General features: G+C 49.6%; 1 protein-coding gene across 1 annotated transcript in view; it reads right to left on the bottom strand.

Moving 5' to 3' along the window:
* The window catches only part of RNF17 (ring finger protein 17), a 3,777,565-nt gene that overhangs the window by 851,792 nt on the left and 2,902,433 nt on the right, over positions 1–23,340 (bottom strand). The window contains exon 28 of the mRNA XM_069639339.1: positions 14,206–14,321. Coding sequence (XP_069495440.1) covers positions 14,206–14,321 — 116 coding nt within the window. The remainder of the gene's footprint in view (positions 1–14,205; positions 14,322–23,340) is intronic.

Here is a 23,340-nt window from a genome sequence, read left to right on the forward strand (position 1 = left end):
CCTTTTCCAGCATATTCGACAGGCCAGAATTTACGTACACCAAACAGTATAATCTCCTGGACTTTACTGAGGATCTATGGATGGCCTAACGTATGTGACTAAGTTTAAACAATTGGCACATCAGACAGCCTGTCCAGAAGAAGCATGCATTACTCTGTTCTGAAGGGGTTTAGCAGAAGAGCTCAAGGATGAATTGGCACGGGTACCTCAACCCCCTTCCTTTGAAGACCTGGTTAAGCTGGTATTGCAAATAGACCATCAGCTGCAAGAGAGAAGACACGAACGCAGACGCTCGCTGAACAGTGACTCTCGTGTCCTTTGACCCACGCCTGGATCAGAAACAAAGGGCAGCAACAAAGAAGAACCGATGCAGATTGGTACGGCAAGGGGACCCTTGTCAGATGAAGAACGATCCAGCCTTAAAAGACTAGGATTATGCATGTACAGTGGATCGGCTGAACATCTGGTACAGGTGTGCCCCCTGGCCCCAGCTCGCAAGCCGGGAAAAGCCAGCTCCCGCTCGTAGTAGGGATCTACGTGCGGGAAACATGTACCAGTTCCAGGAAAGAGGCAATCTGAGAACGCCCGGGGACTAGCATGCTAGTCCTCAAGATTAATCTAACAGTCCCAGGACAGTCCACCATTGTGACACATACCATGGTGGATTCAGGAGCCGCCGCTATGTTCATGGACCTCAATTGGGCTCACCAGATGAAGATTCCAATAGAAAAAAAAAGTCAAGCTATACTAGTGGAAGAAGTCGACGGTTAACCGTTAAGTGGTGGACCCATTGAAAGCCATATGGCCTTGTTAGAGATGTCAATCCAACAACACAAAGAATACCTTGTCTTTGACCTGATTCATATCGCCCATTACCCGGTGATTCTGGGGATTCCTTGGCTGTCCAAATATAATCCCTATACAAAATGGACAGCCCAAACCCTGTTTTTGGGATCTGAGCAGTACATACGCTCCTGTTTATCGATAGCTACTGAGGAAAGGACGCTTCTTGCTTCCATCCTCACATCCATTAAACCATCAGTGGCGACTGTATTACCGGCCAAGTACCTACCATTTCATGAAATCTTCAGGACTGAAGACAAGAAGGTCTTGCTGACGTACAGGGATAAATATTGCGCTACAGATTTAATACCAGGAGCCATGGTTCCCTTCAGTCGGATGTATTTGCTATCACCTTCTGAGAAGAAGGCCATGAGACAATAATTGGATGAGCATCTCCACAACGGTCTAATAACAGAATCCAAGTCCGCAAGGGTGTGAGGGACCTCCCTGTTCTTCATACCAAAGAAGGATACAGATGAATTGAGATAATGTCTCGACTACAGAGGATTGAATAAAGTCACTGTAAAGGATAAATATCCTCTGCCTCTGATCCCAGATGTCCTGGAGGCTGTCCAATCTGCAAAGAACTTCACGAAATTAGACCTACAAGGTGCTTAACACCTGATAAGAATACGGGTCGGTGATGAATGGAAGACCGCCTTTCGCACTCCATTTGGACACTTTCAGTACCAAGTAATGCCTTTGGGCTTCGCTAATGCCCATGCAGTATTTCAAAGGGATATGGACCGTCTCTTAGGCAGACCTCTTCATGCATTCAGTCGTCATTTACCTGGACGATATACTGGTGTTTTCCGCCACTCCGGAAGAACAAGAAGTCCACGTACGTCAGGTATTGGAATGGCTTTGAGCTCAACAATTGAAAGTCAAATTGGAGAAATGCGTATTTGACGTATCCTCCATGTCTTACCTAGGTTACATTCTTTCCGACCACGCAATCACCATGGATCCCAGAAAAATAAAAGCCATACTCCAGATGACAGCTCCACGTACCATCAAAGAACTCCAAAGGTTCTTGGGAATGGCTAATTTCAACTGAAAAATCATAGCAGGATTCTCATCTTTAGTGTTACCCCTTACACATCTTCTCAAGAAGAATGTTCCTTTTAGATGGGATGAATCCACACAAGAGGCATGTGACCACCTTAAACAACACTTCACTTCTGCTCCTGTAACACTTACCTGGACTCCTCGAGAGCGTAATGCCTTCTCAGCCTGTGGACCTGTTAGGGCACTTTTAGGATTCCTTTTCTGTATAAACAACAAATACAACAATACAACTGCTATAATACCTGATTTCTGAGAAGTTACTGTAGAACTGTGTGCTTTTGGTAATCCCTCCCTTCTCACCTGTGTTTATATTTTGTGGAGCACTCATCCTGTTATTCTACAGGGGCGCTTTGGAATGAAGAAACTTTAATGTGGAAGGCTGAGTTGTTCAATAGACTCTTGCATTTATAATGTATTTGCTTTTCCAGAATTTGTCTTGGGTAAGTATCTGGAGAAAATACTACAGTCTTTTAGATTTGGAATAGTCCCTACGTTGGAAAGATCTCTCTTTCTAATATTTTCCCTTTTTCATGCAGGTTCTCAGAATTCGGAGAGTATAATGGCTGCGGGATGACTGCAACGTTACTCGGGATGGAGAAACGTTCAACTAGAGTACGTTTGTCTATACAGAGTAACTGCAGCCTTTTGGGGAAGAGTGCAGCAACAACCGGGCGGTGAAAACTTGAAGAAACTTCAGGTACGTAAACTTATTTGAACTTTTCTTATTTTCTATTAAGTTTGTTCGTTAATTAAATCCCTTATTTGTCTGCAGGTTTTTGGAAAGCTGAGGAAAAATATCTTCGGAAGATGCAGTGGCTGCTGAGGAAACTTCTGAATGAAGGTTTTGTGACTGCAAACGATGAATGCTGCTTGAAGATGCTGCGGCTGTGAGAGAACTTCTGACAGAAGATGCTGCAGCTACGAACAAACACAGCTGACTGAAAAAACGACTTCGGAGATAACTTCGGTTCGGTAAGTCTTTTAAAAAATGATGGAATTCTGTTGTTTTTTCTGTGAAATCTAATGTCTCTGATTTTTCTTTTGACAGGTTCTGTGAGGAGACACGCCGGTAGCGTTACTCGCTGTCAGCGGAGAAGACGTGAAGTGAGCGCTCCGGCAGAGGCAGGGCTTAAGTAGCTCCCTCTGCATTAAGTATAGAGCGTGCTGTAAGTTATCAATGGATCTGGCGGCGGCCATGTTTAGTGTATGAGACCACTGTAAGCACTATGGGAGCATATGTTATGAATGGTACAAATGCCATGTTTGCCAGGGTTATACCCACTTTTGACCTACTGACTGATGTGATGTACATTGGTTCTCCTGCATGCCTGAATGGGAACTGTGCTCACTTACTGGGCTCATGACAGCTCTCCTGCTACGACAGCCCGACTATCAAAAGGCCTTTATCCTGGAAACTGATGCCTCGGACGCCGCCATTGGGGCCGCTCGTTCTAAAACAGCACCAGGAAAATCATGTGGAACATCCTCTGGCATATTACATTGTCTCCCGCCGAATGCAACTATCCGGTTCTAGAGAAAGAATTACTAGCCATAAGTGCTCCCCAACCAACAGAGATACGTACTGATCATCGGAATGTAATGTCCTTACAGAATTTCGACTGCCAGAACAGCTGACAAGCATGATGGGCACACTTCTTTTCACACTATTCCTTTGTGATGACATATCTCGCCGAGACCAAGAACGTGATTGCCAATCTCGTGTCCAGAAACTGTCATCAGGATGTGGAAAGACCGTTTTGGGGGGGGAGATGTTCTCTACCACCACCTTCATACATGCCATTGATGTTTGGATGCAGCAGTTTCAGACTGAAGGTGTAAGGAATCCCCCGGATCCAAGTCTGTGGACCCGACTGACTCACAAGGATGGTCTATACTACTACAAAAATATGATATACATACCCACACCAGAATTTCCCTTTAAGGTCATGAAGATGGGACACAATTCTTTTGTGGCTGGTCAATCGGTCAGAAGGTCAACATCGATCTCACCAAGAGATACTTCTGGTGGCCCACTGTAATAAGTGATGTCACCGCCTATTTTACTGAGTGTTCAGTATGTGCGCAAAACAAGTCGTCTTGTCGTCTACCAGCAGGTTACCTCTGTTCCCCCTCGTTACTTTCTCGACCATGGCAGAAAGATCTCTACAGACTTCATTGTAGAACTACCTGAATCCCAGGGTTAAGTTATAATGGTGACTGTAGACTATTTCACAAAATTGGGTCACTTTTCCTGTTTGAGAAAGATACCAACTGCGGAAGAGATGAGCACTGTGTTACTTAAAGACATATTACGCCTACATGGTTTACCAGAGAATCCATCTATCACTTCTGATTGTGGGGTACAATATACCTCTAGGTTCTGGGGGGCATTATGTAAGCATCTTGTTATCTCCAGGGCTATGTCTTCAGGTTACCATCCAGAGACCAAAGGTCAGACTGAGGGCCTTCACCAAACTCTGGAGCAGTACCTTCAGTGTTTTACAAACCTATCTCAGGACAATTGGGTTACTCTGTTGCCCCTAGCAGAATTTTCTTTTAACAACGATATACACTCAACTTTGGGGAAGAGTCCCTTTTTCTGCTCTTACATGTTTCACCCAACCTGGATTCCGGAACTACCCTCGGTTGTTACTTCAGTGCCATCCATAGAAGAAAATGTAAGAAACCTACGATACGTTCAACAAAAGACACTTCAAGCTCTACATGAAGCCCAGTCAAGCTACGAGAGGTGTGCAGATAGAAGAAGGAAACAAACAGACGGATAACTACCAGAAAGGCGACCTTGTATGGCTATCCTCTAAATACCTTCATCAGAGACTAAAGCCTGGCAAGTTGTCCCCTAGGTACTTTGGTCCATTTACAGTTGTGAAATCCATCAATCCAGTGGCCTACAAGCTCTGGTTGCCAGTCACCTGGCAACGCATACATCCAGAGTTCCACACTTCCTTGTTGAAACCTTATACAGGAAGACATAAAGACATTATTCCCCCTGTGGAGGATTACGAAAGAGAATACAAGGTACACAAGATATGCGACTCCAGATATCATTGCGGTGTCCTTCAATACTTGAAAGACTGGAAGGGCTATTCCGCGGCTGAAAAATCTTGAGAACCCTCTGTAAAGACTGGTAGGGGGTGGTCTGTACTTCTGCTCTCTATATGGTAGAGGGGAGGCACAGATGACCCCAGCCTAGATTCTCTATTCGGTAGCTATGGTCGAGCAATCAAGGCCTAGCTTCTCAGGAGGTGATGCAGGCTTGTTCTTAAGTACAGTGTAGTCCCCAAGCCCCCACAAAGGAATGTCCACACACTGTATTGGTTAGAACACAGTCTTTATATAATCAATATTCAAGGTTATGTACACTTATCATAATAACTCACTTTGTACTTAGGAAAATCAACAATGGCAAATATATACAATTCTAAAGTGGTACCACCCTTTGTATTAGATCTCATTAAAGTGCATCAACAATACTGTAACAATGTCACACAGATCAATAGAGTGAAACCAGCAATAGAGAGAGGAGAGAAAATAAGATGGTTGAGCAATAGGCAGAATACTGGCACAAGCCCAGTCCATATATTGTTCTGCAAGTCTTATTCCCTCCTATAATGTTTTTACCCCCCCAATGTACCTGGTGGAGTCGAGTTCTTCGAAGAGGCGTCGACAGATCCTTCTTGAGCGACCCCCTTTCAAGCAGGAGTCACGGATCGTCGAGAGGCATCGAGGAGCGTCGAGGAACTCGGCGTTCGGCGGCGGGGAATCGACAGCCCTTCTTGAATGCCTTCCCTTTCAAGCGGGAGACACGGGGCGTTGAACGTCTGACAACAAACAGGGTAGAACGGCGTCGATGAGGCGGCAGCTTCGATCCAAGCGGTGCTCGTCGACGACGGAGCGTTGGCGTCCTGCAAGGCAGAGGCGTGCAGGGCACCTCGATGACAATTGTTCTGGACCGCAAAGATTGTGGAGACGGGGGCCCAGCAAGGGCGTCGAGTCGTTCGAGTCTTTGTGGTCTTCGGGTGGCGGGAAACCCACCGGCAGGTTTCTCCTCGGCGCGTTGGTCGTCCTCGACTTTCTCCGACAGGATAAAGCGGTCGACGGTGCGGACGAGGGAGTCCTTCGATTCAAACGTTCTTAGGCAAGGAGCGGACGGCTCCGGTCGTCGGCGGCACGGCGTCAAGTGGTTCCCACGGCTGGGCAACACAACTTCGACGGGCCTCCAGCGGTTACACAAACCTGCGAACCCTGGTCGACAGCAATGGACTTCGACAGCGGCGATGTCCGGGTGCTTCACTTCGATCTCCTCGGCGGTCCTGTCTCGGGTCGGCAGCCTTTCGAGGGTCTGACTTCCAGGGCGCTTCGGCGAAGATGGAGCGGTGCTCGATGGTCCCTCGGAGCACGGGAAGAGGGCGCCTTACCAGGTCCTCTCTCGGGTCAGTCTTCGACGATTTTGGCAGCCTTCGGATCGGTCGAAGCAAATGCAGCAGCAAGTCTTCTTCTTCCAGCTGGACGTCGAAGATCAGCAGTTCCAGTTACTCTTGAGTGGAGACTCAGCTTCTGAACGCTTCTGAACAATTACCAGTGGTGAGAGGTCCCCAGATATACTATTCTGTCTCTCATCCACACTGCTGGCACACACTCAGCAGCCAATCATACAGAAGGGCATTCATGCAGTCAGCCAATCAGGCACACAGTGCATTCAGGCCACACTCCTCCCTTTCAGACACTCACAACAAGGAATGTGGATTGAGACAAGTAGCCAGCCATTCAACACTACACACTGCATTCAGGCCAGTTTCGGGCAGGGCTGTCTCAGTCTTTCTCTCTCATGCCAGAAACCAGACAACCACAACAAGGAGTGTATATTGGTCACGCACTCCATTCACCCCAGGTCCCACCCACAGGAGGTACCCACAACATACAGTCACTGGGAAGGCTCCAGTCAGTCTAGCTGGGCCTTCACAACAACACCATATATGGAACTTCCAACCAACAGCCAGTCAGGGGGAAGGGACAGAGTCAGGGCTTCCCAGGACTTTGGGAAAACAAGGTAACAGGCAATAGAAAGCAAGAGGCCACAGGGGCCATCTTGTTTCCTATCAGGAATCAACTGATCCCAATGGCAGGGCCTGGGTATCCCAAAATGGAGGACACCCAGAGCACCTGTCAAATTCAGCATGGAGCTGCCACCAGCCCATACCCTGCTCTGTGGGCCACCCACAGGTGCCCAAAAACATACACTAGGGGTACAGGGTTGTACCCCTACCCATGGGTGCCATAAGGGTATCCCATGGGTCTGTTCACCAAACCAAAAGAGAGAGCTGCACTGCCAGGAGTCCCACATGGACTCCTGGGCAGAAAACACGACAGGACACACGATAAAAAGCAGTAAAGGACAAGGATTCAGAGGCCCTGTCCCCGAGCCATTTCCAGCATCACACACTCCATCAACATACAGGCACCGCATCTGGTTCGTGAGTTCCATCTGCTACATCCTTGGAAACCGGGTGGACCCTGACATAAAAGGGGGCATGATGTAATATCTCTGGGGGGTTTTCCACAGTCGTGGAGTCTCCTCAACCGAGTCTAGTTACGAAGACACTCGAAGAGAGCCTCCCATACCAAGATGGCGGCTATGCGTGTCCAAGAGTGCTGACGTCATTGCGCATGCTTCAGACTCAGAAGACAGCGATCTGTAAATAAATACAACGCGGATCAGGTAGGCAGCACGTTGCAACTGTTTCGTGTTGCTATACGCCAAGTTCGAGTTTCCCCTGCATGGCTTCACAGTGCGCTTCCTTGCCTTCAGCATTCTGCTTGTTTTCCGCTCCTGGTCTCTCGCCTGCCGACTTTCTCGGCTGCTGCCTCCCTAGCTCCCTGTCTCAGGCTTCCCATTCTCTCTTTTCCATCCTACCACCGGATTGTCCGGTCCCTGGCTTCTCATATTGGGTTCCCGAATTCTCGGTTTTCCCCAGACTGCTCTCTGGTCCCACGCTGTTCTCTGCTCTTCCTGGGCTCCAGCTGCTGACTCTACAGTTCCCTTCTTGGATCCAGTCTTCTGCCTCGTGTTTGGAGTACTTCAGCAGTTATTCTGGCCTGGGAACCACTACACCAAATTCAGTCAAGGGTTTTTCTCCTGGAGGGGTTTTTTCTCGCTTGAGACCCAGCTCTCCGGATGGCCCCTGTGCCCCCCAGATTTCCATACTTGGGTGGCACATTGGCAGCATGGAGTGACAGGCTATCTCTTCGCTCCAAAGGACAACAAATCTAAGAAGGTAAGGCCTGCCACTGACAGCACCTTTGGTGCCTTGGCAGGCAAAGAGGTGGAGTTCCCGGGCTTCACTCAACGGGACCCCTTGAGGACGGATCCCCATGGCAAGAGGGAGTTGCTCGGATGCAGAGGCTAAGAGAACCATGCTTTGGCAATGCCAACAATTTGGGCTTTTATGCAGCCATCTAGTTTCAATTCCCCATAATAACCCCACCCTCTTTCCCAGCACCTATTCCCTTTCCTTGTTAGATCATAAAGACATCACTGAAGGCTTGCAGCCCTGGGGTCCTCTTTGAGAACCTTAAACTACACCATGATCGCCGTCACTGCAGCCATGATAAACGTTTGAAACATCAGGAATATAGTCCAATACCACATCCTCAACCAAAATTCCAATCTTCACGCTGTAGAATGTTCTTCTGCTCTAGCCTAATGATAAGGAGGAGGATTTCTTGGGAAACAATTGTTGTAATACAACTACTACGTTTCAAGTTAGTGGGGTTTCAAGTATCATGCATCCACAGTACAATATTCTTTGTTATATTGTGATATTATTGCAACTAAGAGTACTGAATTGAGAGTATTCTTTTATAATGCAGGAGTGCAAAACATGCTGTAATTTAAATCATTAGCATTCACACAGCGCATATCCGATGACGCTGGACTTCTGGCATGCAGGCCCAAACAATGTTGCAGGTGAGCCAGATGTGTACAGAAGCAGTTTTACATTTCAAAACCTGTTACTGTAAAACTGCCACCCCAATTTCTAACCTGTCAGAAATCTTCAATTCACGTTTCATGGCTTTTAACATTTTGGTTCCTTGGCCAGCTGCTGTCCATCATAACAAAAGAGATGGATCCTGCCAATTATTATCATTTATGCACATAAGTAAACACAACAACATTTAGCTGATGATTGGTTGACTTTTACTAAAGTCCAAACTTCAAATCGCAAATATCCACAAAGAAAGGGGTAGTTACTTCCCTAATCCAGCACAAGCAGTAGTACTATATGTGCAGATTTGGCCATTTTCAGACTCCTGCTCTCTTTAGCCCTTAAAATTATGTGACGCAACAAAAAAAGACTTCTTGGACCGAAGAAAGTGCACACCTGCTTTATTTTGAGTTCAATGGGCATCGGTGCTTTCTTGTATTTAACTCACTCAACACGATACTGTTCTGTGCAGGAGTGCAGAGCCAGGAATAAAAGACAGCCACATCTTCCTAGGGGCAGGGACTGCCCTCTCACTGTCGGTGCACACTGCATGAACACGCTGTCGCCGTCCGATGGTTCCTCAGCGCTGTCTTCTGTATGGGGCACACAATAGAAGTGGACTGACAGTGCTTGTGCCCGGAAAACGTGATGTTAGAAACACTACGTGATCCATATGGCGACTCCATCTGAGAGGGCAGCCACATGCAATAAAATACATCCATACGAGGCAACTAAGAAAATAACAAGGAAGCTATACAGTACCCATGCCCCAATTACCATAGCTGGTAATTGGATGCCACCGATACACTACGTCAGCACGCTGCAAAACACGTCCACCACCACGCAAGAGAGCTCAAAGAGTTCCCATGCAGGAGGAGTTTGGGCGAGCTGAGGCAGGAATGGGTGGGAATAGATCTAGAAATTAGCATGGTTTTGGGCAGGGACTCAACCAAACAACAGTATCCCTCCTCAAATGTATTTTCGCTGCGGCCCTCTCATGTGTCGTTCCTCCATATGTGTAGATGAAGTTAGGCAACCAGTGCCTGGCAAATGCCTAATATTTATACAGAAGCCAAAAGGAAAAATTACTCAGCGTAATATTCTTTCTATGGATTCTTTTCCCGCAGATTCCTCATCTTGATAGATATCCATCATCCAGCTCAGAAACTTTTCGCCAGGGGGCGTATTGGACCTCGACTTGGCCGGCGATCCGTCTTGCCTGGCTCTCGATCGCAGGCTCCGGAAGGGACGTCAGGCGGTATATATATATATATATATATATAATATATATAAATATATATATATATATATAGTATGTCACTCACTACGCCCCATGCTTCATTTCCTCCCCTTTTCCCCTCACGCATGAACGCTGCAGAAGAAAAAACCCACAGTAGAAGTCTAATCAGCCCGTAAAAGAAAGCTTAACGAGGCTACACCCTAACAGGGTGATCCCACACAACAATGATTGAAAACATCTTTTTTTTTATTAAATGAGACAGAAGCGGTCATCCAAGAGCCATCACCAGATGTCTTCTTGTTTGGACAGAAGCAGCAAGTCACAAAACTTTGAGAAATCTGCATTAGAAGAATCCCTAGAAAGAACATTACGGTGAGTAATTTCTCCTTCAATGGATTGCCTTTCTCCCGCAGATTCCCCATCTTGATAGACTCCCCAAGCAGTTAGAGTAACGCAGGAGGGCAGAAAGATTTAAACAAGTAGATTCAGTAGAACCGCCCTACCAAACCGTGCATCAGCTCCCCGTGCAACATCCAAGGCATAGTGATTGGTGAATGTATGTAAGGATGACCAAGTGGCTGCCCGACATATGTCCCTAAAAGGAACCCCTCTTTGGAGGGCTGTAGAGGCCTAAACCCCCTGGTTGAGTCAGCCCTGATGCTCGCTGGAAGTTCCCTGCCTGCCGATTGGTAACACTGGGATAGGCACAAAATAATCCAACGTGACAGTGTCTGCTTGGTTATGGCAAGACCTTTTCAAGACAAAGAATGGGCCATGAATAATTGGGCAGACTTTCGAAACTCAGATGTGCAAGCAACACAGAAGCTTAACGCCCTCTTGCGATCAAGGCAGTGGAACCGCTCTTCCTCCTTCGATGGATGTGGAGGAGGGCAAAAGACAAGCAAATCGATAGACTGGGACAGGTGAAACTCTGAAACCACCTTAGGAAGGAACCCAGGCCTGACTGAGGGAGACTTTCACGAGCTACAAGCTACAAAGCTTGTAGCTCGCTAACCCTCCTGGCAGATGTGATTGCAACCAAGAACCCTGTTTTAAGGGATATGAGTACATAGGCTAAAACGGAACCGCCATCAAGAAGGTCAAAACCAGATCAAGATCCCAATCTGGGACGACAAAAGGGGTTGGCGGAACTTATTGAGAAGGCCCTACAGGAATTGGGCCATGGCCGGAATAGTAAAGAAGGAACCTTGGTCTGGGGAGCTCTTGACAAAAGACAGGGCCACCAAATACCCTTTGACTGTGGTAACCTGAAGGCCTGACGAGGCCAGTGAGAGAAGGGACTCCATCACTCTGGTGGTGGGGCAAAAGATAGGGTCTACCTCACGTTCCCTGCACCATGCCTCAAATCTTCTCCACCTGCATGTGCACAGAGATCTTGTAGAAGGTCTGCACGCAGCCAGCAACACCTCAAGTACCTCCTCTGAGAGGTCCCAGTCATCATACCTCATCCTCTCAAGAGTCACGCATGTCGGGTGAGGGAATGCAGGATCAGGCGAAGCACTCGATCTTCTGACTGGGTCAGGAGATCCGGGCGCAGAGGCAACCAGTCATATAGGAGTTGCGTGTGTGATGCAAGTTTCATTCACTATATTAAATGGCTCATGGCATATTCAAGTGTTTGTGAAAGCCTCCTTTCTTTTAAAATGTTCACAAGTGATGATTTCCTTTTATATGGCATTTGGAAAAATGTATATATATTGTTGAATCTCTTGTTTTCCATTGGGCATTCAAAAATGGTTAAAGGGTTCTCAGCAAATGATTCTGTTATTTTCAATTGGTTTCATTGAAAAAAGTCTTTGAAGTTTGCCTTTAAATGCGCCCAGAGGCCTTGAACAACGTGTATCTGCACGCGCCTACTCCGTAACAAGGTATTCACTCTGCTTTATGAGTTAACAGGCTTTAATTTTCACTGCTTCATAAGGTTTCTAATCGGAGACCTTCGATAACATGTCTTTCATTCACGCGACCCCTCTGGTACAAAATATCCTTATGCGCAGCTTCAAACACTTGCATACCGGGTTTCTGTAAATCTAGAAGCTCACCAGTTTCTGTAATGCGAGTTCCTGCAGTGCAGATCTTGCGGCCTACAGGTCTTTACTTCAGGGTTATCCCTCCTGCCCCTCAGGCACTCCTAGGTCGGCTTTTGTCCCCAGGAGAACAAGCACCTTGAGCAATAGAAAAAAGAGCAGCCTCCCAGCACGGCTCCCTTTTCACGCTTCCCTAGATTCCACAGAGCCCCAGCTCCCAGGACACACTTCTTTGAATCATAAGCGTGATGCACCTGGATAGCTCCATCGCTATCCCTCTTGGCCTCTCTGCTGTTGCTGTAAATTCACTGTCACTGCTCCGGTCCAAACGTCCTCTCCGACTCTCATTAGGTGGGACTTTTTATACACCTGCAAACCTATAACAGGCTGCAGGTATGAATTCATAATTAGCCCTGCCTGACCATCATTAAGGGGACATGCCTGACCTCCAATGCCTGACCTAAGTGGTGAACGCCCCTTGTCTTTACTGCTCTTAGCTGCCTCTTCCTCTTCTCAGTACTTTTCACAGTCATGTTATAAGAAGTCAGGGGAGTTGGTTTGTAAAACCCCATGAAGACGGAGGATGGGTTGGTTTGGTCATTTTTAGGGAAAGGGGGATACCATGTGTCTCCCAAGGGTACCCCACTCCCACCAGACACTCCACTCAGGTGATCCTCCCTCGCTTGTCCACCCCCAGGGTCGGAATCCAAAAGCGATGGCATTTCCCTGGCCACCTGTGTAGAGGATCCATGGGGAATAGGAGGGAGAATACCCTCCGGTTTCTCACAGGTGTTTGTTTTGCTTAACTCTGCTTTTCAGTCTGCCTGTGAGCTCTATGGCACATGCGCATTGTTGGTCTCTTAGTGAGTCTGCTGTGCTGGTGGTAAAGATGCATCTGGCATGCTGTGGGGTTAAAATGAGAAGCTCATACAAATCTGGCACCAGAGTGTTCTCTCCTCTCATTGCGTGACAGTCTGTGGAGTCTGTGGCTCTCGGGCATATTTAGTTGTGTGTGAATTGAAGGGTGCCGCACCAGGACCCAGTCCGCTACTCCCTTGGTTGCAGCAGAGAAGCATGATCCGGGAGGCCGTGATAGCCAAAGCCGCTCCGACGGTGCCCATACATTTAAGTCTGCATGTGTACTGCGGTTGCTTCCACTGCATATGGGGAGCTGTGAAGCTCTACCAGCAGTGTGCCAAAGAACTAGATCACCTATCCCCGCTCACTTTGCTTCCGATTCAGGGACGGACCACGTGGCTGCCCCGATCTTCTATCAGTCAGCTGTGGCTTTGCTGATAGCGGCTCCTGTGAGCGCCATACCCCATGTCCGCACAGCAGCTGGCTCTTGCCAGGCCACCAGATCTTCCTTATCTGAAAATATCTGCCAGAGGACCTTCAAATTTCATGAAGCTGCATCTCCAGATTGAGATCTCCGTTACAAAGCAAACATCTTGCTCGAGCTCCCGAGCCCCCGCCTACCCCTGAGTTTATGCCATCGTTTGACACAAAATTAGGAAAAAAAATTTTGAAAAAAAAAAAGGCATGTGAGGATGCGTCTCCTGTGGAGGTAGAACAATCCCTGCGTGGGTATCCAATGTAGCTCCAATGAACAGGTCAAGATACTAACAGAGAAGGTAGTAAGTCTTTTGCAGCTTCTGACTTCAACCTCCGCAGTCAATTTTCAAAGTAGGGTAAGATATCAGCGGCCGAAAACACTTAAATCAGTACCTACCTTACTGCCTGTATGGTTCTGATCAGGTGTGCAGGGGGTACAGCTCTTTCAGACTTCAAGGGCAGACCCTGGCACTGCCACCACACTTAAATAGCACATAACTCTACACGGATAACATGTTGTAGAACTATGAAAAACACATTTGCTTTCACTGACAATCTGATTTTTGAATATGCATCCAAATAAAGGTAATCTAAACATTGCTTTGACTAAAACATTTGTTTTCTTCAATAAAAAAAAATTGTTGAATACTATGTAAATGCATACCTTCGGTCTCTTAAAGCCAACCCCTTTTTCACCAAATAATCAGAAACTTCAACAATCTGACCAGTTTCATCCTTGAAGAACATTTTAGCTGGTAAAGGAGATTTAGAATAGTCATCCTGCAAATAATTGAATATGATTAATAGTTTTTTTAAAAAATAATTTAAATACATTTTTTAATAACCACAACCAACAAAAACCAAACATTAATTACATCATCATATGATTCATTTTGCCTCATAATGTTTCAATTTAACTCCCCAACTCCCCCTTGTGTGCTTTGAGCTGCGCCATCCGTTTCCTGTTGAGCAAACAATGTCTCAGTCAATGCAATCCATTGGTGGATGTCAGTTCCATGTTCTTGACGGGGTACCCCCAGCGCTTTTTCCCACACCCGTTTCCGCCATAGCCTACTTTTTCAGGTCCTCCTACCATCTCTCAATGCTAGGCTCTGCGGCATCTTTCCATCACATTGCTTTGCTACGCATATGTAGATGAGGTCCTTCATCTTTGCCATGGTTTTCCGTTTAGCATTCCTCTTAAATAGGCCCAAAATACAGGCCTCCGGGGATTGAATATCCAATGTTGATCTGTTTCCCCCTCTCGGCTGCCTCCTTCCGGGCCACCCCTGGCACTGGGATCTGTATCTGTAGCCATACAGTCCCCCACTCTTCTTTTGCACTTATCGGATACACCTTATCTGAATATTCATGCACTGACCACTTGTCTGGCTGCACTACCCTTTTCACTGTGTATTTATCTATGTATTTATTCCACTTATTATTTATTCTGTTCTCTCTTCTGTTCCGCACTTTCCACTTCCACGCACTTCCCCCCCCCTTTTTCCCTTTTCCATGCACTTGCGCGTTCTTAATTTCACTGGGCATAGTAAGATCGTATTTTTGTTCTCCCCTGTTCCCCTCCGTTTGCTTGGTCATGCTCTGAAACACTTGTATAAGAGCACGATATAAATAAAATATCATATCAAAGAGATATCCCCTTGGGCTACTTTACACACGCCACTATCCCCCAGAAGGCCTGTATCACTCGACGCCCCCAGAAAATATGAATCAATCCTGCATTCTCTTTGTTACATCTAGGACACACCTTGCTATCGGCTCCCTTAAGGAACAAGTTACTTATCTGTAACTGTTGTTCTCCAGCATGGGTCTGGCATGGATTCACATGCTCATGAATATTCCCCGTCGTCAGGCTGGGAATCCTCGGTAAAGAAAAAATCAGTATGAGTTTCGTTTCTGATCTGCCTTTCTTAGTAGTAACCAATCACTGGTCTCTGGGTCATACTGCCCCCAGCCAATGACTGCCCTCTCCCTAAGGCCTGCCCCTGGCAGCCATCCTCAGATTTGGTAGCACGTAAAGTGGCAGTATGACCAAGTGAAGAGCCACAGAGGGGTAGGAGGGAGGGTTTGCATGTGAATCCATACCAGACCCATGCTGTAGAACAACAGTTACAGCTAAGTAACTTGTTCCTTCTCCAGCATGGGGTCTGGCATGTATTCACATGCTCATGAATATAAGAATACATAGCAGTACACACATGCACAACCACGGGAGGTGGCAAGGCTCAACATTAAGCATTACATAACTCAATATTAAGCAACTCTTACCTCCTCACCAGGCCCACCTTCAGGCGAACAGGTTGCGCAGCACTGCTTGGCCGACTCTGGACTCCTCCCTGGAATCCTGGTCGACACAGTAGAATCTCATGAAGGTGTGCGTCGACCTCCACGTAGCAGCCCTGCAGATGTCCAGCAGGGGCACACCAGACAAGAACACCGTGGTAGCAGCGATCGCTCTGGTTGAATGGGCTCTCAGAAGGCTGGGCAACCGTCGGTTTGCCAACCGATGACAGTGCATGATGCAGCCGGAGAGCCATCTGGAAATGGAAGCCTTCGAGAGGGCCTTCCCTTGATTCACAGGTCCAAAGTTCACAAAAAGCTGTGATGTCTTCCGAAAACTCTTTGTGCGGTCCACGTAGAACTTCAGCGCTCTAGCTACATCCAGTGAGTGCAAAGTCCTCTCGGCCGGTGACGAAGGCGACGGGAAGAAAACCGGCAACACCAAGGGCTTGTTGAGGTTGAAGTCCAAGGGCACCTTTGGCATGAAGGAGGGGTGCGTCCTCAGCACCACCCTCGTCTCGTGGAAAGTCAAGTATGGAGGCTTGCAGGATAGGGCCTGGATCTCTCCCACTCGTCATGCGGAGGTGATGGCCACAAGGAACACTGTTTTCCACGACAGAAATTTCAACAGTGCCGAATGCAGAGGCTCGAATGGCGGCCCCATGAGCCTGGTCAGCACCACGTTGAGCTCCCACGCCGGGGCTGGAGCCTTCACCGGCAGGAACGAACCGAACAGTCCCTTCATCAGGCAATGAGACCACAGGGATGACCGTCCCGTAGTTCTGGTGTATCGGGAAATCGCTGCCAGATGTATCTTGATGGAAGCATGAGCTAGTCCAGCCTTGGCCAGCGATCGCAGGTACAGAAGAACTTGAGGGGCCGTGATCCGTAGCGGGTTAATCTTCTCTGCATGGCACCAGACAGAGAACCTCTTCCACTTGTGTCCGTAGCACTTGAGAGTTGAGGGCGCCCTGGCCTTTGCAAGCACCTCCTTGCAGTCTGCCGGGATATCGTACCCTCCAAACTCTAGTGCTGCAGGAGACAAGCCTGCAGGTTCAGCGACTCCGGGTCGTGATGAAGGATGTCGCCTCCTTCTCTGGAAAGAAGATCTGCGTCCATCGACAGCTTGACTGGTGGGGACGCCGACAAGTCCAGAAGGTCTGGGAACCAGATCTGTCTCGGCCACGCCGGTGCGACGAGGATCATCCTGCACCGGGACCTCTTGAGTTGGTTGATGAGTCATAGCAGCAACGGCAAGGGAGGGAACGCATACAGGAACAGGCCGTCCCAGGGGAACGAGAAAGCATCGCCCATGCTCCTCGGCTGGGGAAACCTACTTACGAACCTCTGGCACTTGGAGTTTGTTGCCGTCGCAAACAGGTTGATCTGGGGTTTGCCCCATCGTTGGAAAAGTCGATCCACTTGATCCTGACGCAGCTCCCACTCGTGGCAAGAGCGCAGCTCCCTGCTGAGCGAGTCTGCAATGACGTTCTTTATTCCTGCTGGATGGAAGGGCACCAGAAACATCCCCTGGGCGACGGCCCAGTGCCACAGATCCTGGGCCTCCTTGGACAGGGCTGGGGATCTGGTGCCTCCCTGCTTCCGGATGTACAACATCGTGGTGGTGTTGTCGGTGAAGATCCTCACCACCTTGCCCTTGAGGGACAGGAGAAACGAACTGAGGGCCCAGAACACTGCTCAGAGTTCCAGGAGGTTGATGCGGAGTGACCTCTCCTCCGGGAGCCAAAGGCCTATCGCGTGCAGATCTCCGGTGTGTGCTCCCCACCCTTCCAGGGAGGTGTCTGTCACCGTCTCCTGATGCACCAGGGTCTGAAAGTCCTTGCCTGCCGCGAGATGCTTGCGGGTGCCCCACCATCGAATCGCTTGGCGGAAAGCCTCGTTGAGCGGGATCCTGTCTTCGAAGCTGCCCGTCGCTTGTATCCAATGGGCGTCGAGGAACTCTTGTAGAGGACTCATCCGTAGCCTGCACAGGCGCACCAGGTAGATGCATGAGGACATCATTCCGAGCAGGGACTTGATGGATCTCACCCTGGCCACGTCCGTGGCGAGCAGGCGCTGCACCTTGCCCAAGATGGCCTTCGTCCTCTCCTCCGACGGCGAAGCCAATCGCACCACTGTATTGAGCTTGGCTCCCAGAAACGGTGCGACCTGCGACAGAACCAGGCGGGATTTCGAGTAGTTGATGGAAATTCCCAAATCTGTGAGCAGTTGGATGGTCTTTGCTGCGTGTTTGACGGCGAGTTCTCTTGTCCTTGCACGGATGAGCCAATCGTCCAGGTAGGGGTAGACGTGGATCCCCCGCAGGTGCAGCTGCGCCGCCACTGGTGCTAGGCACTTGGTAAATACCCTGGGTGCCGACTTCAATCCGAATGGCAGGGCCTTGAATTGTTAGTGCCGCCCTTGGACTACAAATCTGAGAAACTTCGGTGTCCTTTTAGAATGGGGATGTGGAAGTAGGGATCCTCCAAGTCCAGCGACGATAGGAAGTCGCCCTCCTCCAGCTGTCCCAGCACATGCTGGAGGGTGACCATCCTGAACTTTTGTGCCTTGATGTATTTGTTTAACCGCCGCAGGTCCAGGATGGGGCGCCAACCGTCTGTCTTCTTTCTGACAAGGAAGTACCTTGAGTACACTCCGGAGCCCCAGAGCCTCTTCGGGACGAGCTTGGTGGCACCTTTCTTTAGCATCCCCCTTGCATCTAACAGCAGTTGAGGGACATGATTTTCCTTCCTGGCCACAGGAGGAATGAGGGGGCACGTCTTTAGAAATTTGAGTGTGTGCCCGTGGGCCAGGGAATCCAGCACCTAACAGTCGGTGGACATGGACTCCCACATGTTGACGAACTTCGCCAGCCGGCCTCCCACCGGGGTGCTCAGGTGGGGGCCCGACGCTACGGCCGATTCAGTCCTGCTTGGAGGCCGCCTTACCGCCTTGGTGACGACAACGAGATCCTCCTGACTTGCCGGGTCCTCTGTAGGCCTCCTGCGACGAAGAGCGGGCCGCCTGGCGGTACGTCGAGGAGCCGCCGCCGGTTCCCTTGGAGGCACACTGTCTGCCTCCGGCGTTCCGAAAGGGCGGCCGTCGTTGCTGCAAAACTCCCAAGGCCCGAGCCGTCTCTGTGTCGGTCTTGATGGCCTGAAGTGACTCATCCACTGTTTTTCCAAATAGGTTGTTCCCGTCGAAGGACATGTCCAAAACTCTGGTTTGCAGGTCCTGGCAGAAATCTGTTGCCTTGAGCCATCCCAGCTGTCGAAGGCAAACACTGTTGCCCAACTGGCGGAACCCGGTGTCAGTGATGTCCGTGGCCACCGTTATGGCGTGGTCCGACGTCCCCTCACCTGCAGGATCTCCAGGGCCTCTGACCTCTTGTCGTCCGGTAGGAAGTCCAGCAGGGGAGGGATCTTGTACCACAGCTCCCTGTCATAGCGGGCCACAATCGCTAGTGCGTTGGCCGCCTTAATTGTTGTCGCCGCAGACGAGATGACTCGTCGTCCCATGGCGTCCAGCTTCTTTCCCTCGCCGTCAGGTGGGGAGGTCGAAGTTGAGGCTGTCGCCCCCACCGCTTTCTTCTTGGCTGCCGCTGAGACGACCGAATCCAGGGCCGGCTGTATCCTAAGGCACAAAGGGGCGGAATCGGGGACCCGGTTCTTCTTCTAGTACCAATCCTTCTTGGCAGGCGTCGTGGACGGGTTCTTCAGGAGAGCAAGTCCCTCCTCCCAGATACCGTCAATCAACGGCACCGTGAGGACCGTCTTCCTCTTGGCCTCGCACCGCTGATGGAGGAAGCCTTCCAAAGCTCGGATGCCCTGGCAATCATGGGGTGGAAGGAGCCAATTTGGTCGGGCGGGGAGGCCCGAGGGAGTGGTGATGGAAGGCCCATCCCGTTGTCACCACCGTTGTCATCCGTCCCCGTCGTGGCCGTATCCGTTCCCGTGTCCTCCCTTGAATCAGGGGAAGGAGATTAAGGCTGAGCGGGCCGCAAGGGCTGGAAAGGCGGCGCTTGTTTGGAGGGCTTCCCGACAAGCCCGGTTCTGCAGGGTCGGCCGTTGGGGTTAGGGGCAACCTTGTCCTTATCTCTGTGCATAAGGTTTGGATTGCCATCAAAATGGCCACAGAGTTGTTCTGAGGCTTGAGGACTGGCTGCGACGGGCGCAATGGTTGCTCCTCCCCCACAGGAGCCTCGTCGGCGTCACCGTTGCTCTCTTCGCCCACCTCCTCGGGGGTTCCCCCCCGTGGGACCGGACCTCCTCGAACCTCTTTTTGAGGCCCTTCACGACTTCAACCAGCTCCTCCTCAGAGGCTTATCCGTGTTCGTGATGGCGGCCCCCCCCCTATTTTTCCACCGGGGTCTTCACGGGGGTCTTATCGATGGGCTAACAAGAGGATTCCCTCCGTGGCGGCAGGGAAACTCTGGGCCCCGAGGTCGCCTCCACTGGGTTAGCCTCCACAGGCTTCGCCAGGGCCGCCGCCACTCCCCCGAAAGAGACCTTAACCGGGTGAATCAAGGCCTTCACCACCTTGGGTGCGCTTGAGGACTTCACCTTGGGGGAGGGGTCACTGCCTCGCTCCCCCTCAGCTGATCCCTTCGAGATCGACCAGGGCCTATCCAGAAGCTTAGCCGGGTTCTCAGATTTTCTCTTCCCCGAGCCTGAGCGTTGGCTCGCGGTTGATGGTGTCGGTGAAAGTGCGCCCTGCCTGGCAGCCGAGGAGCCTGACCCTTCGGTGCTCCCGGTGCCTGTGGCCTCGCGGTGCTTTGCCTTCTGTTGGGCCCCCGTCACCGGGGCGCCCTCACAGGACTTACAAGACCACTCTGACTTCTTCTCACCTGCTGGGCCCTTCTCCAGCCAGCTGGTGAGGCGTATCAGACGATCCCTCATAGTCCGTTCCAACAAGTTCTTGCAAAACGCAGTTCTTTTCCACGTGCGTTTTGTCTTCGTGAAGGCAGTAGAGACATCTCGAATGCTCATCCTCCTTGAAAACATTCTGTAATCCGCATCCAGGGCAGTTCCTAAACACCTTGGATCCGGGTGTCGAGCTTCCTTTGTCCTGGGCCATGTCCACGAGGCAGGCCTCCGATCTTCTGGAATCCTCCAAGAAGCGTATCTCGATGAAAACTTCGCCCTTGAGGGGCGTAGAAAATTCCGAAACGGGTCCCCGTTGATCGGAAGTAGAAATGGGGGAGCTTGAGGCTCGATTGACTGAAAAAATGAGATTAAACTCCTTGAAAAAACGCAAAACACAGTAAAAGCTTGAGAGCTATAGCACAAGGATTCCCAACACTTGAACGTGCGGAGTAAATCTGAGGATGGCTGCCAGGGGCGGGGCTTAGGGAGAGGGCAGTCATTGGCTGGGGGCAGTATGACCCAGAGACCAGTGATTGGTTACTAATAAGAAAGACAGATCAGAAATGAAACTGATACTGATTTTTTCTTTACCGAGGATTCCCAGCCTGACGACTGGGAATATTCATGAGCATGTGAATCATGCCAGACCCCATGCTGGAGAAATTTAGCTATCGCTGCAGGTGTGAGGTACGCCCTTTGTGTAATATACAATTGTATTAGCTGCAGCTTGGAATTCCTCAACACTTTTTTGTAATATATAGCATTTGTTTACATTCATTCTCTTCAAATAATCTCCCCAAGTCTTCCTCCCACTTGCTCTTACATTGCAGTTGCTTCCTCGAGGAGAAATCGATTAACACCACATAGATTCTAGATACAGCATGCCCCCCGTCAGAGATGTTTATGAGCGTTTCCATGTCTGCACTCCCAAGAATCTCATCTGTGACTGCTGGCCACCTGTCTATTATTGCACACAGTATTGTCCTGTGTAACAGGAACTGGCCCTGTTGTATATCGGTGTTCTCCCTCAGACCTGCAAAATCTAACCATCCCTCACTGTTCCTTAAATCTCCAATAGTCGCTATTCCATTTTCCTCCCAATGTGTCCTCACTCTTTGCCTATGTCTGTGCTTTTCGGCCACCACCGCTGCCAGAGGCGTCTGTGGCGATATCGGATCTCCCATTTTCATGAATCTACATGTCCTCCGCCATACCTTTATCCACAACTTGACTAAATAAGGGTGACTACCCGCTCCTTTTGTGAAATCCAAATCAGATCCCTGAGGAATAGCCCTTGTAATGCCGGCTGCAGGAGAAATGTGTCCCCAGTGGGGTCGTCCGTCATCCAGTGCATCACATGCTGCAGTTGGCATGCCAGGAAGTATAGCTAAAAATGTGGGTTCTTGATTCCCCCTCTGCATATGGCTACAGTAAAACATTTAATGCCACTCTGTGCCTCCCCCCTTGCCAGAGGAAGCACCTGCATATTTTGTCTAGCTCTATAAAGAACTTTTTCAGGATATTATATGGGACATTCCCAAAGTAGTGCATTAGCCTTGGCAACACCACCATTTTTAGACGTGCCGCCCTGCCAGCAATTGAGAGGGGTAGTTTACCCCAAAATTCCATTGATTTGGTCAAGCCCTCCCTGGCCCTGATTGTGTTAGCTTCGTTTTTGTTTTACTGCTTAGGGTTGCGGTGTACGCTCAGCCCCAGATATTTAAAGGAGTCATCATTCCACAGCAGGTGTAGGACAGGCAGTTTCGCCCCTCTACGTTTCGCCATCTCTGCCATCGGGAAAAGGCAATACTTGTTTTTATTTATGCAGACCCCCGTTAGTGCACCGAAATTGTCCAGCACCTCCAACACATATGGTAAATTTATCTCTGGGTCCCTGAGGTACAGTAACATGTCGTCAGCGTACATCGACAATATATGTCGCACCCCGTATATCTCTATGCCCACGTCACTGTATTCCTGTCTCAGGAATGCTGTGATAGGTTCCGTAGCCAGTATATAGAGCATTGGGGAGGGCGGACACCCCTGCCTTGACCCTTTCTGCAGCTCCCATAGATCGGAAAACATGGAGCCCATCCTAACCCTGGCCATCAGTCGAGCATATATCAATTTCACCCACTTCATGTACTTCATGACCAAGTCCCATCTTTCCCATGCTGGCATATAACCAGTCCCAATGGACGGAATCGAACGCCTTTGTGGCGTCCAATGAGGCAACAGCGCACTGCTCCGCCCTGCCATTGGTACAGAAGATGACATGGTGCAACCTTCTCAAATTCCCGGCTATGCTCCTCCCAGGGACATAACCTGTCTGGTCTTAATGGACTAGCTTCGTTATCACCCTCCCAAGTCTGTTCGCCAGCAGAGCGGTCAGGATCTTGCTATCTTGATTTAATAGGGACAGTGGTCTATAAGAGCTACGATCCTTGTTAGGTCTGAGGAGTGGAGTTATCACTGCCTCGCGCAAGCTACCCGGGAGACTGCCCAGCTCATATGCCTCATTGTACACCCTAGTCAGCAATGGTGCCAACATATCTACATAAGCCTTGTAGAACTCCCACAGTAACCCATCCATACCAGGAGCTTTCCCGGAGGGCAACGTTCTAAAGGTAGCC

This window comes from Ambystoma mexicanum, chromosome 7q (genome assembly GCF_040938575.1).
Source record: "Ambystoma mexicanum isolate Mex_15411 chromosome 7q, UKY_AmexF1_1, whole genome shotgun sequence".
Taxonomy (NCBI): domain Eukaryota; kingdom Metazoa; phylum Chordata; class Amphibia; order Caudata; family Ambystomatidae; genus Ambystoma; species Ambystoma mexicanum.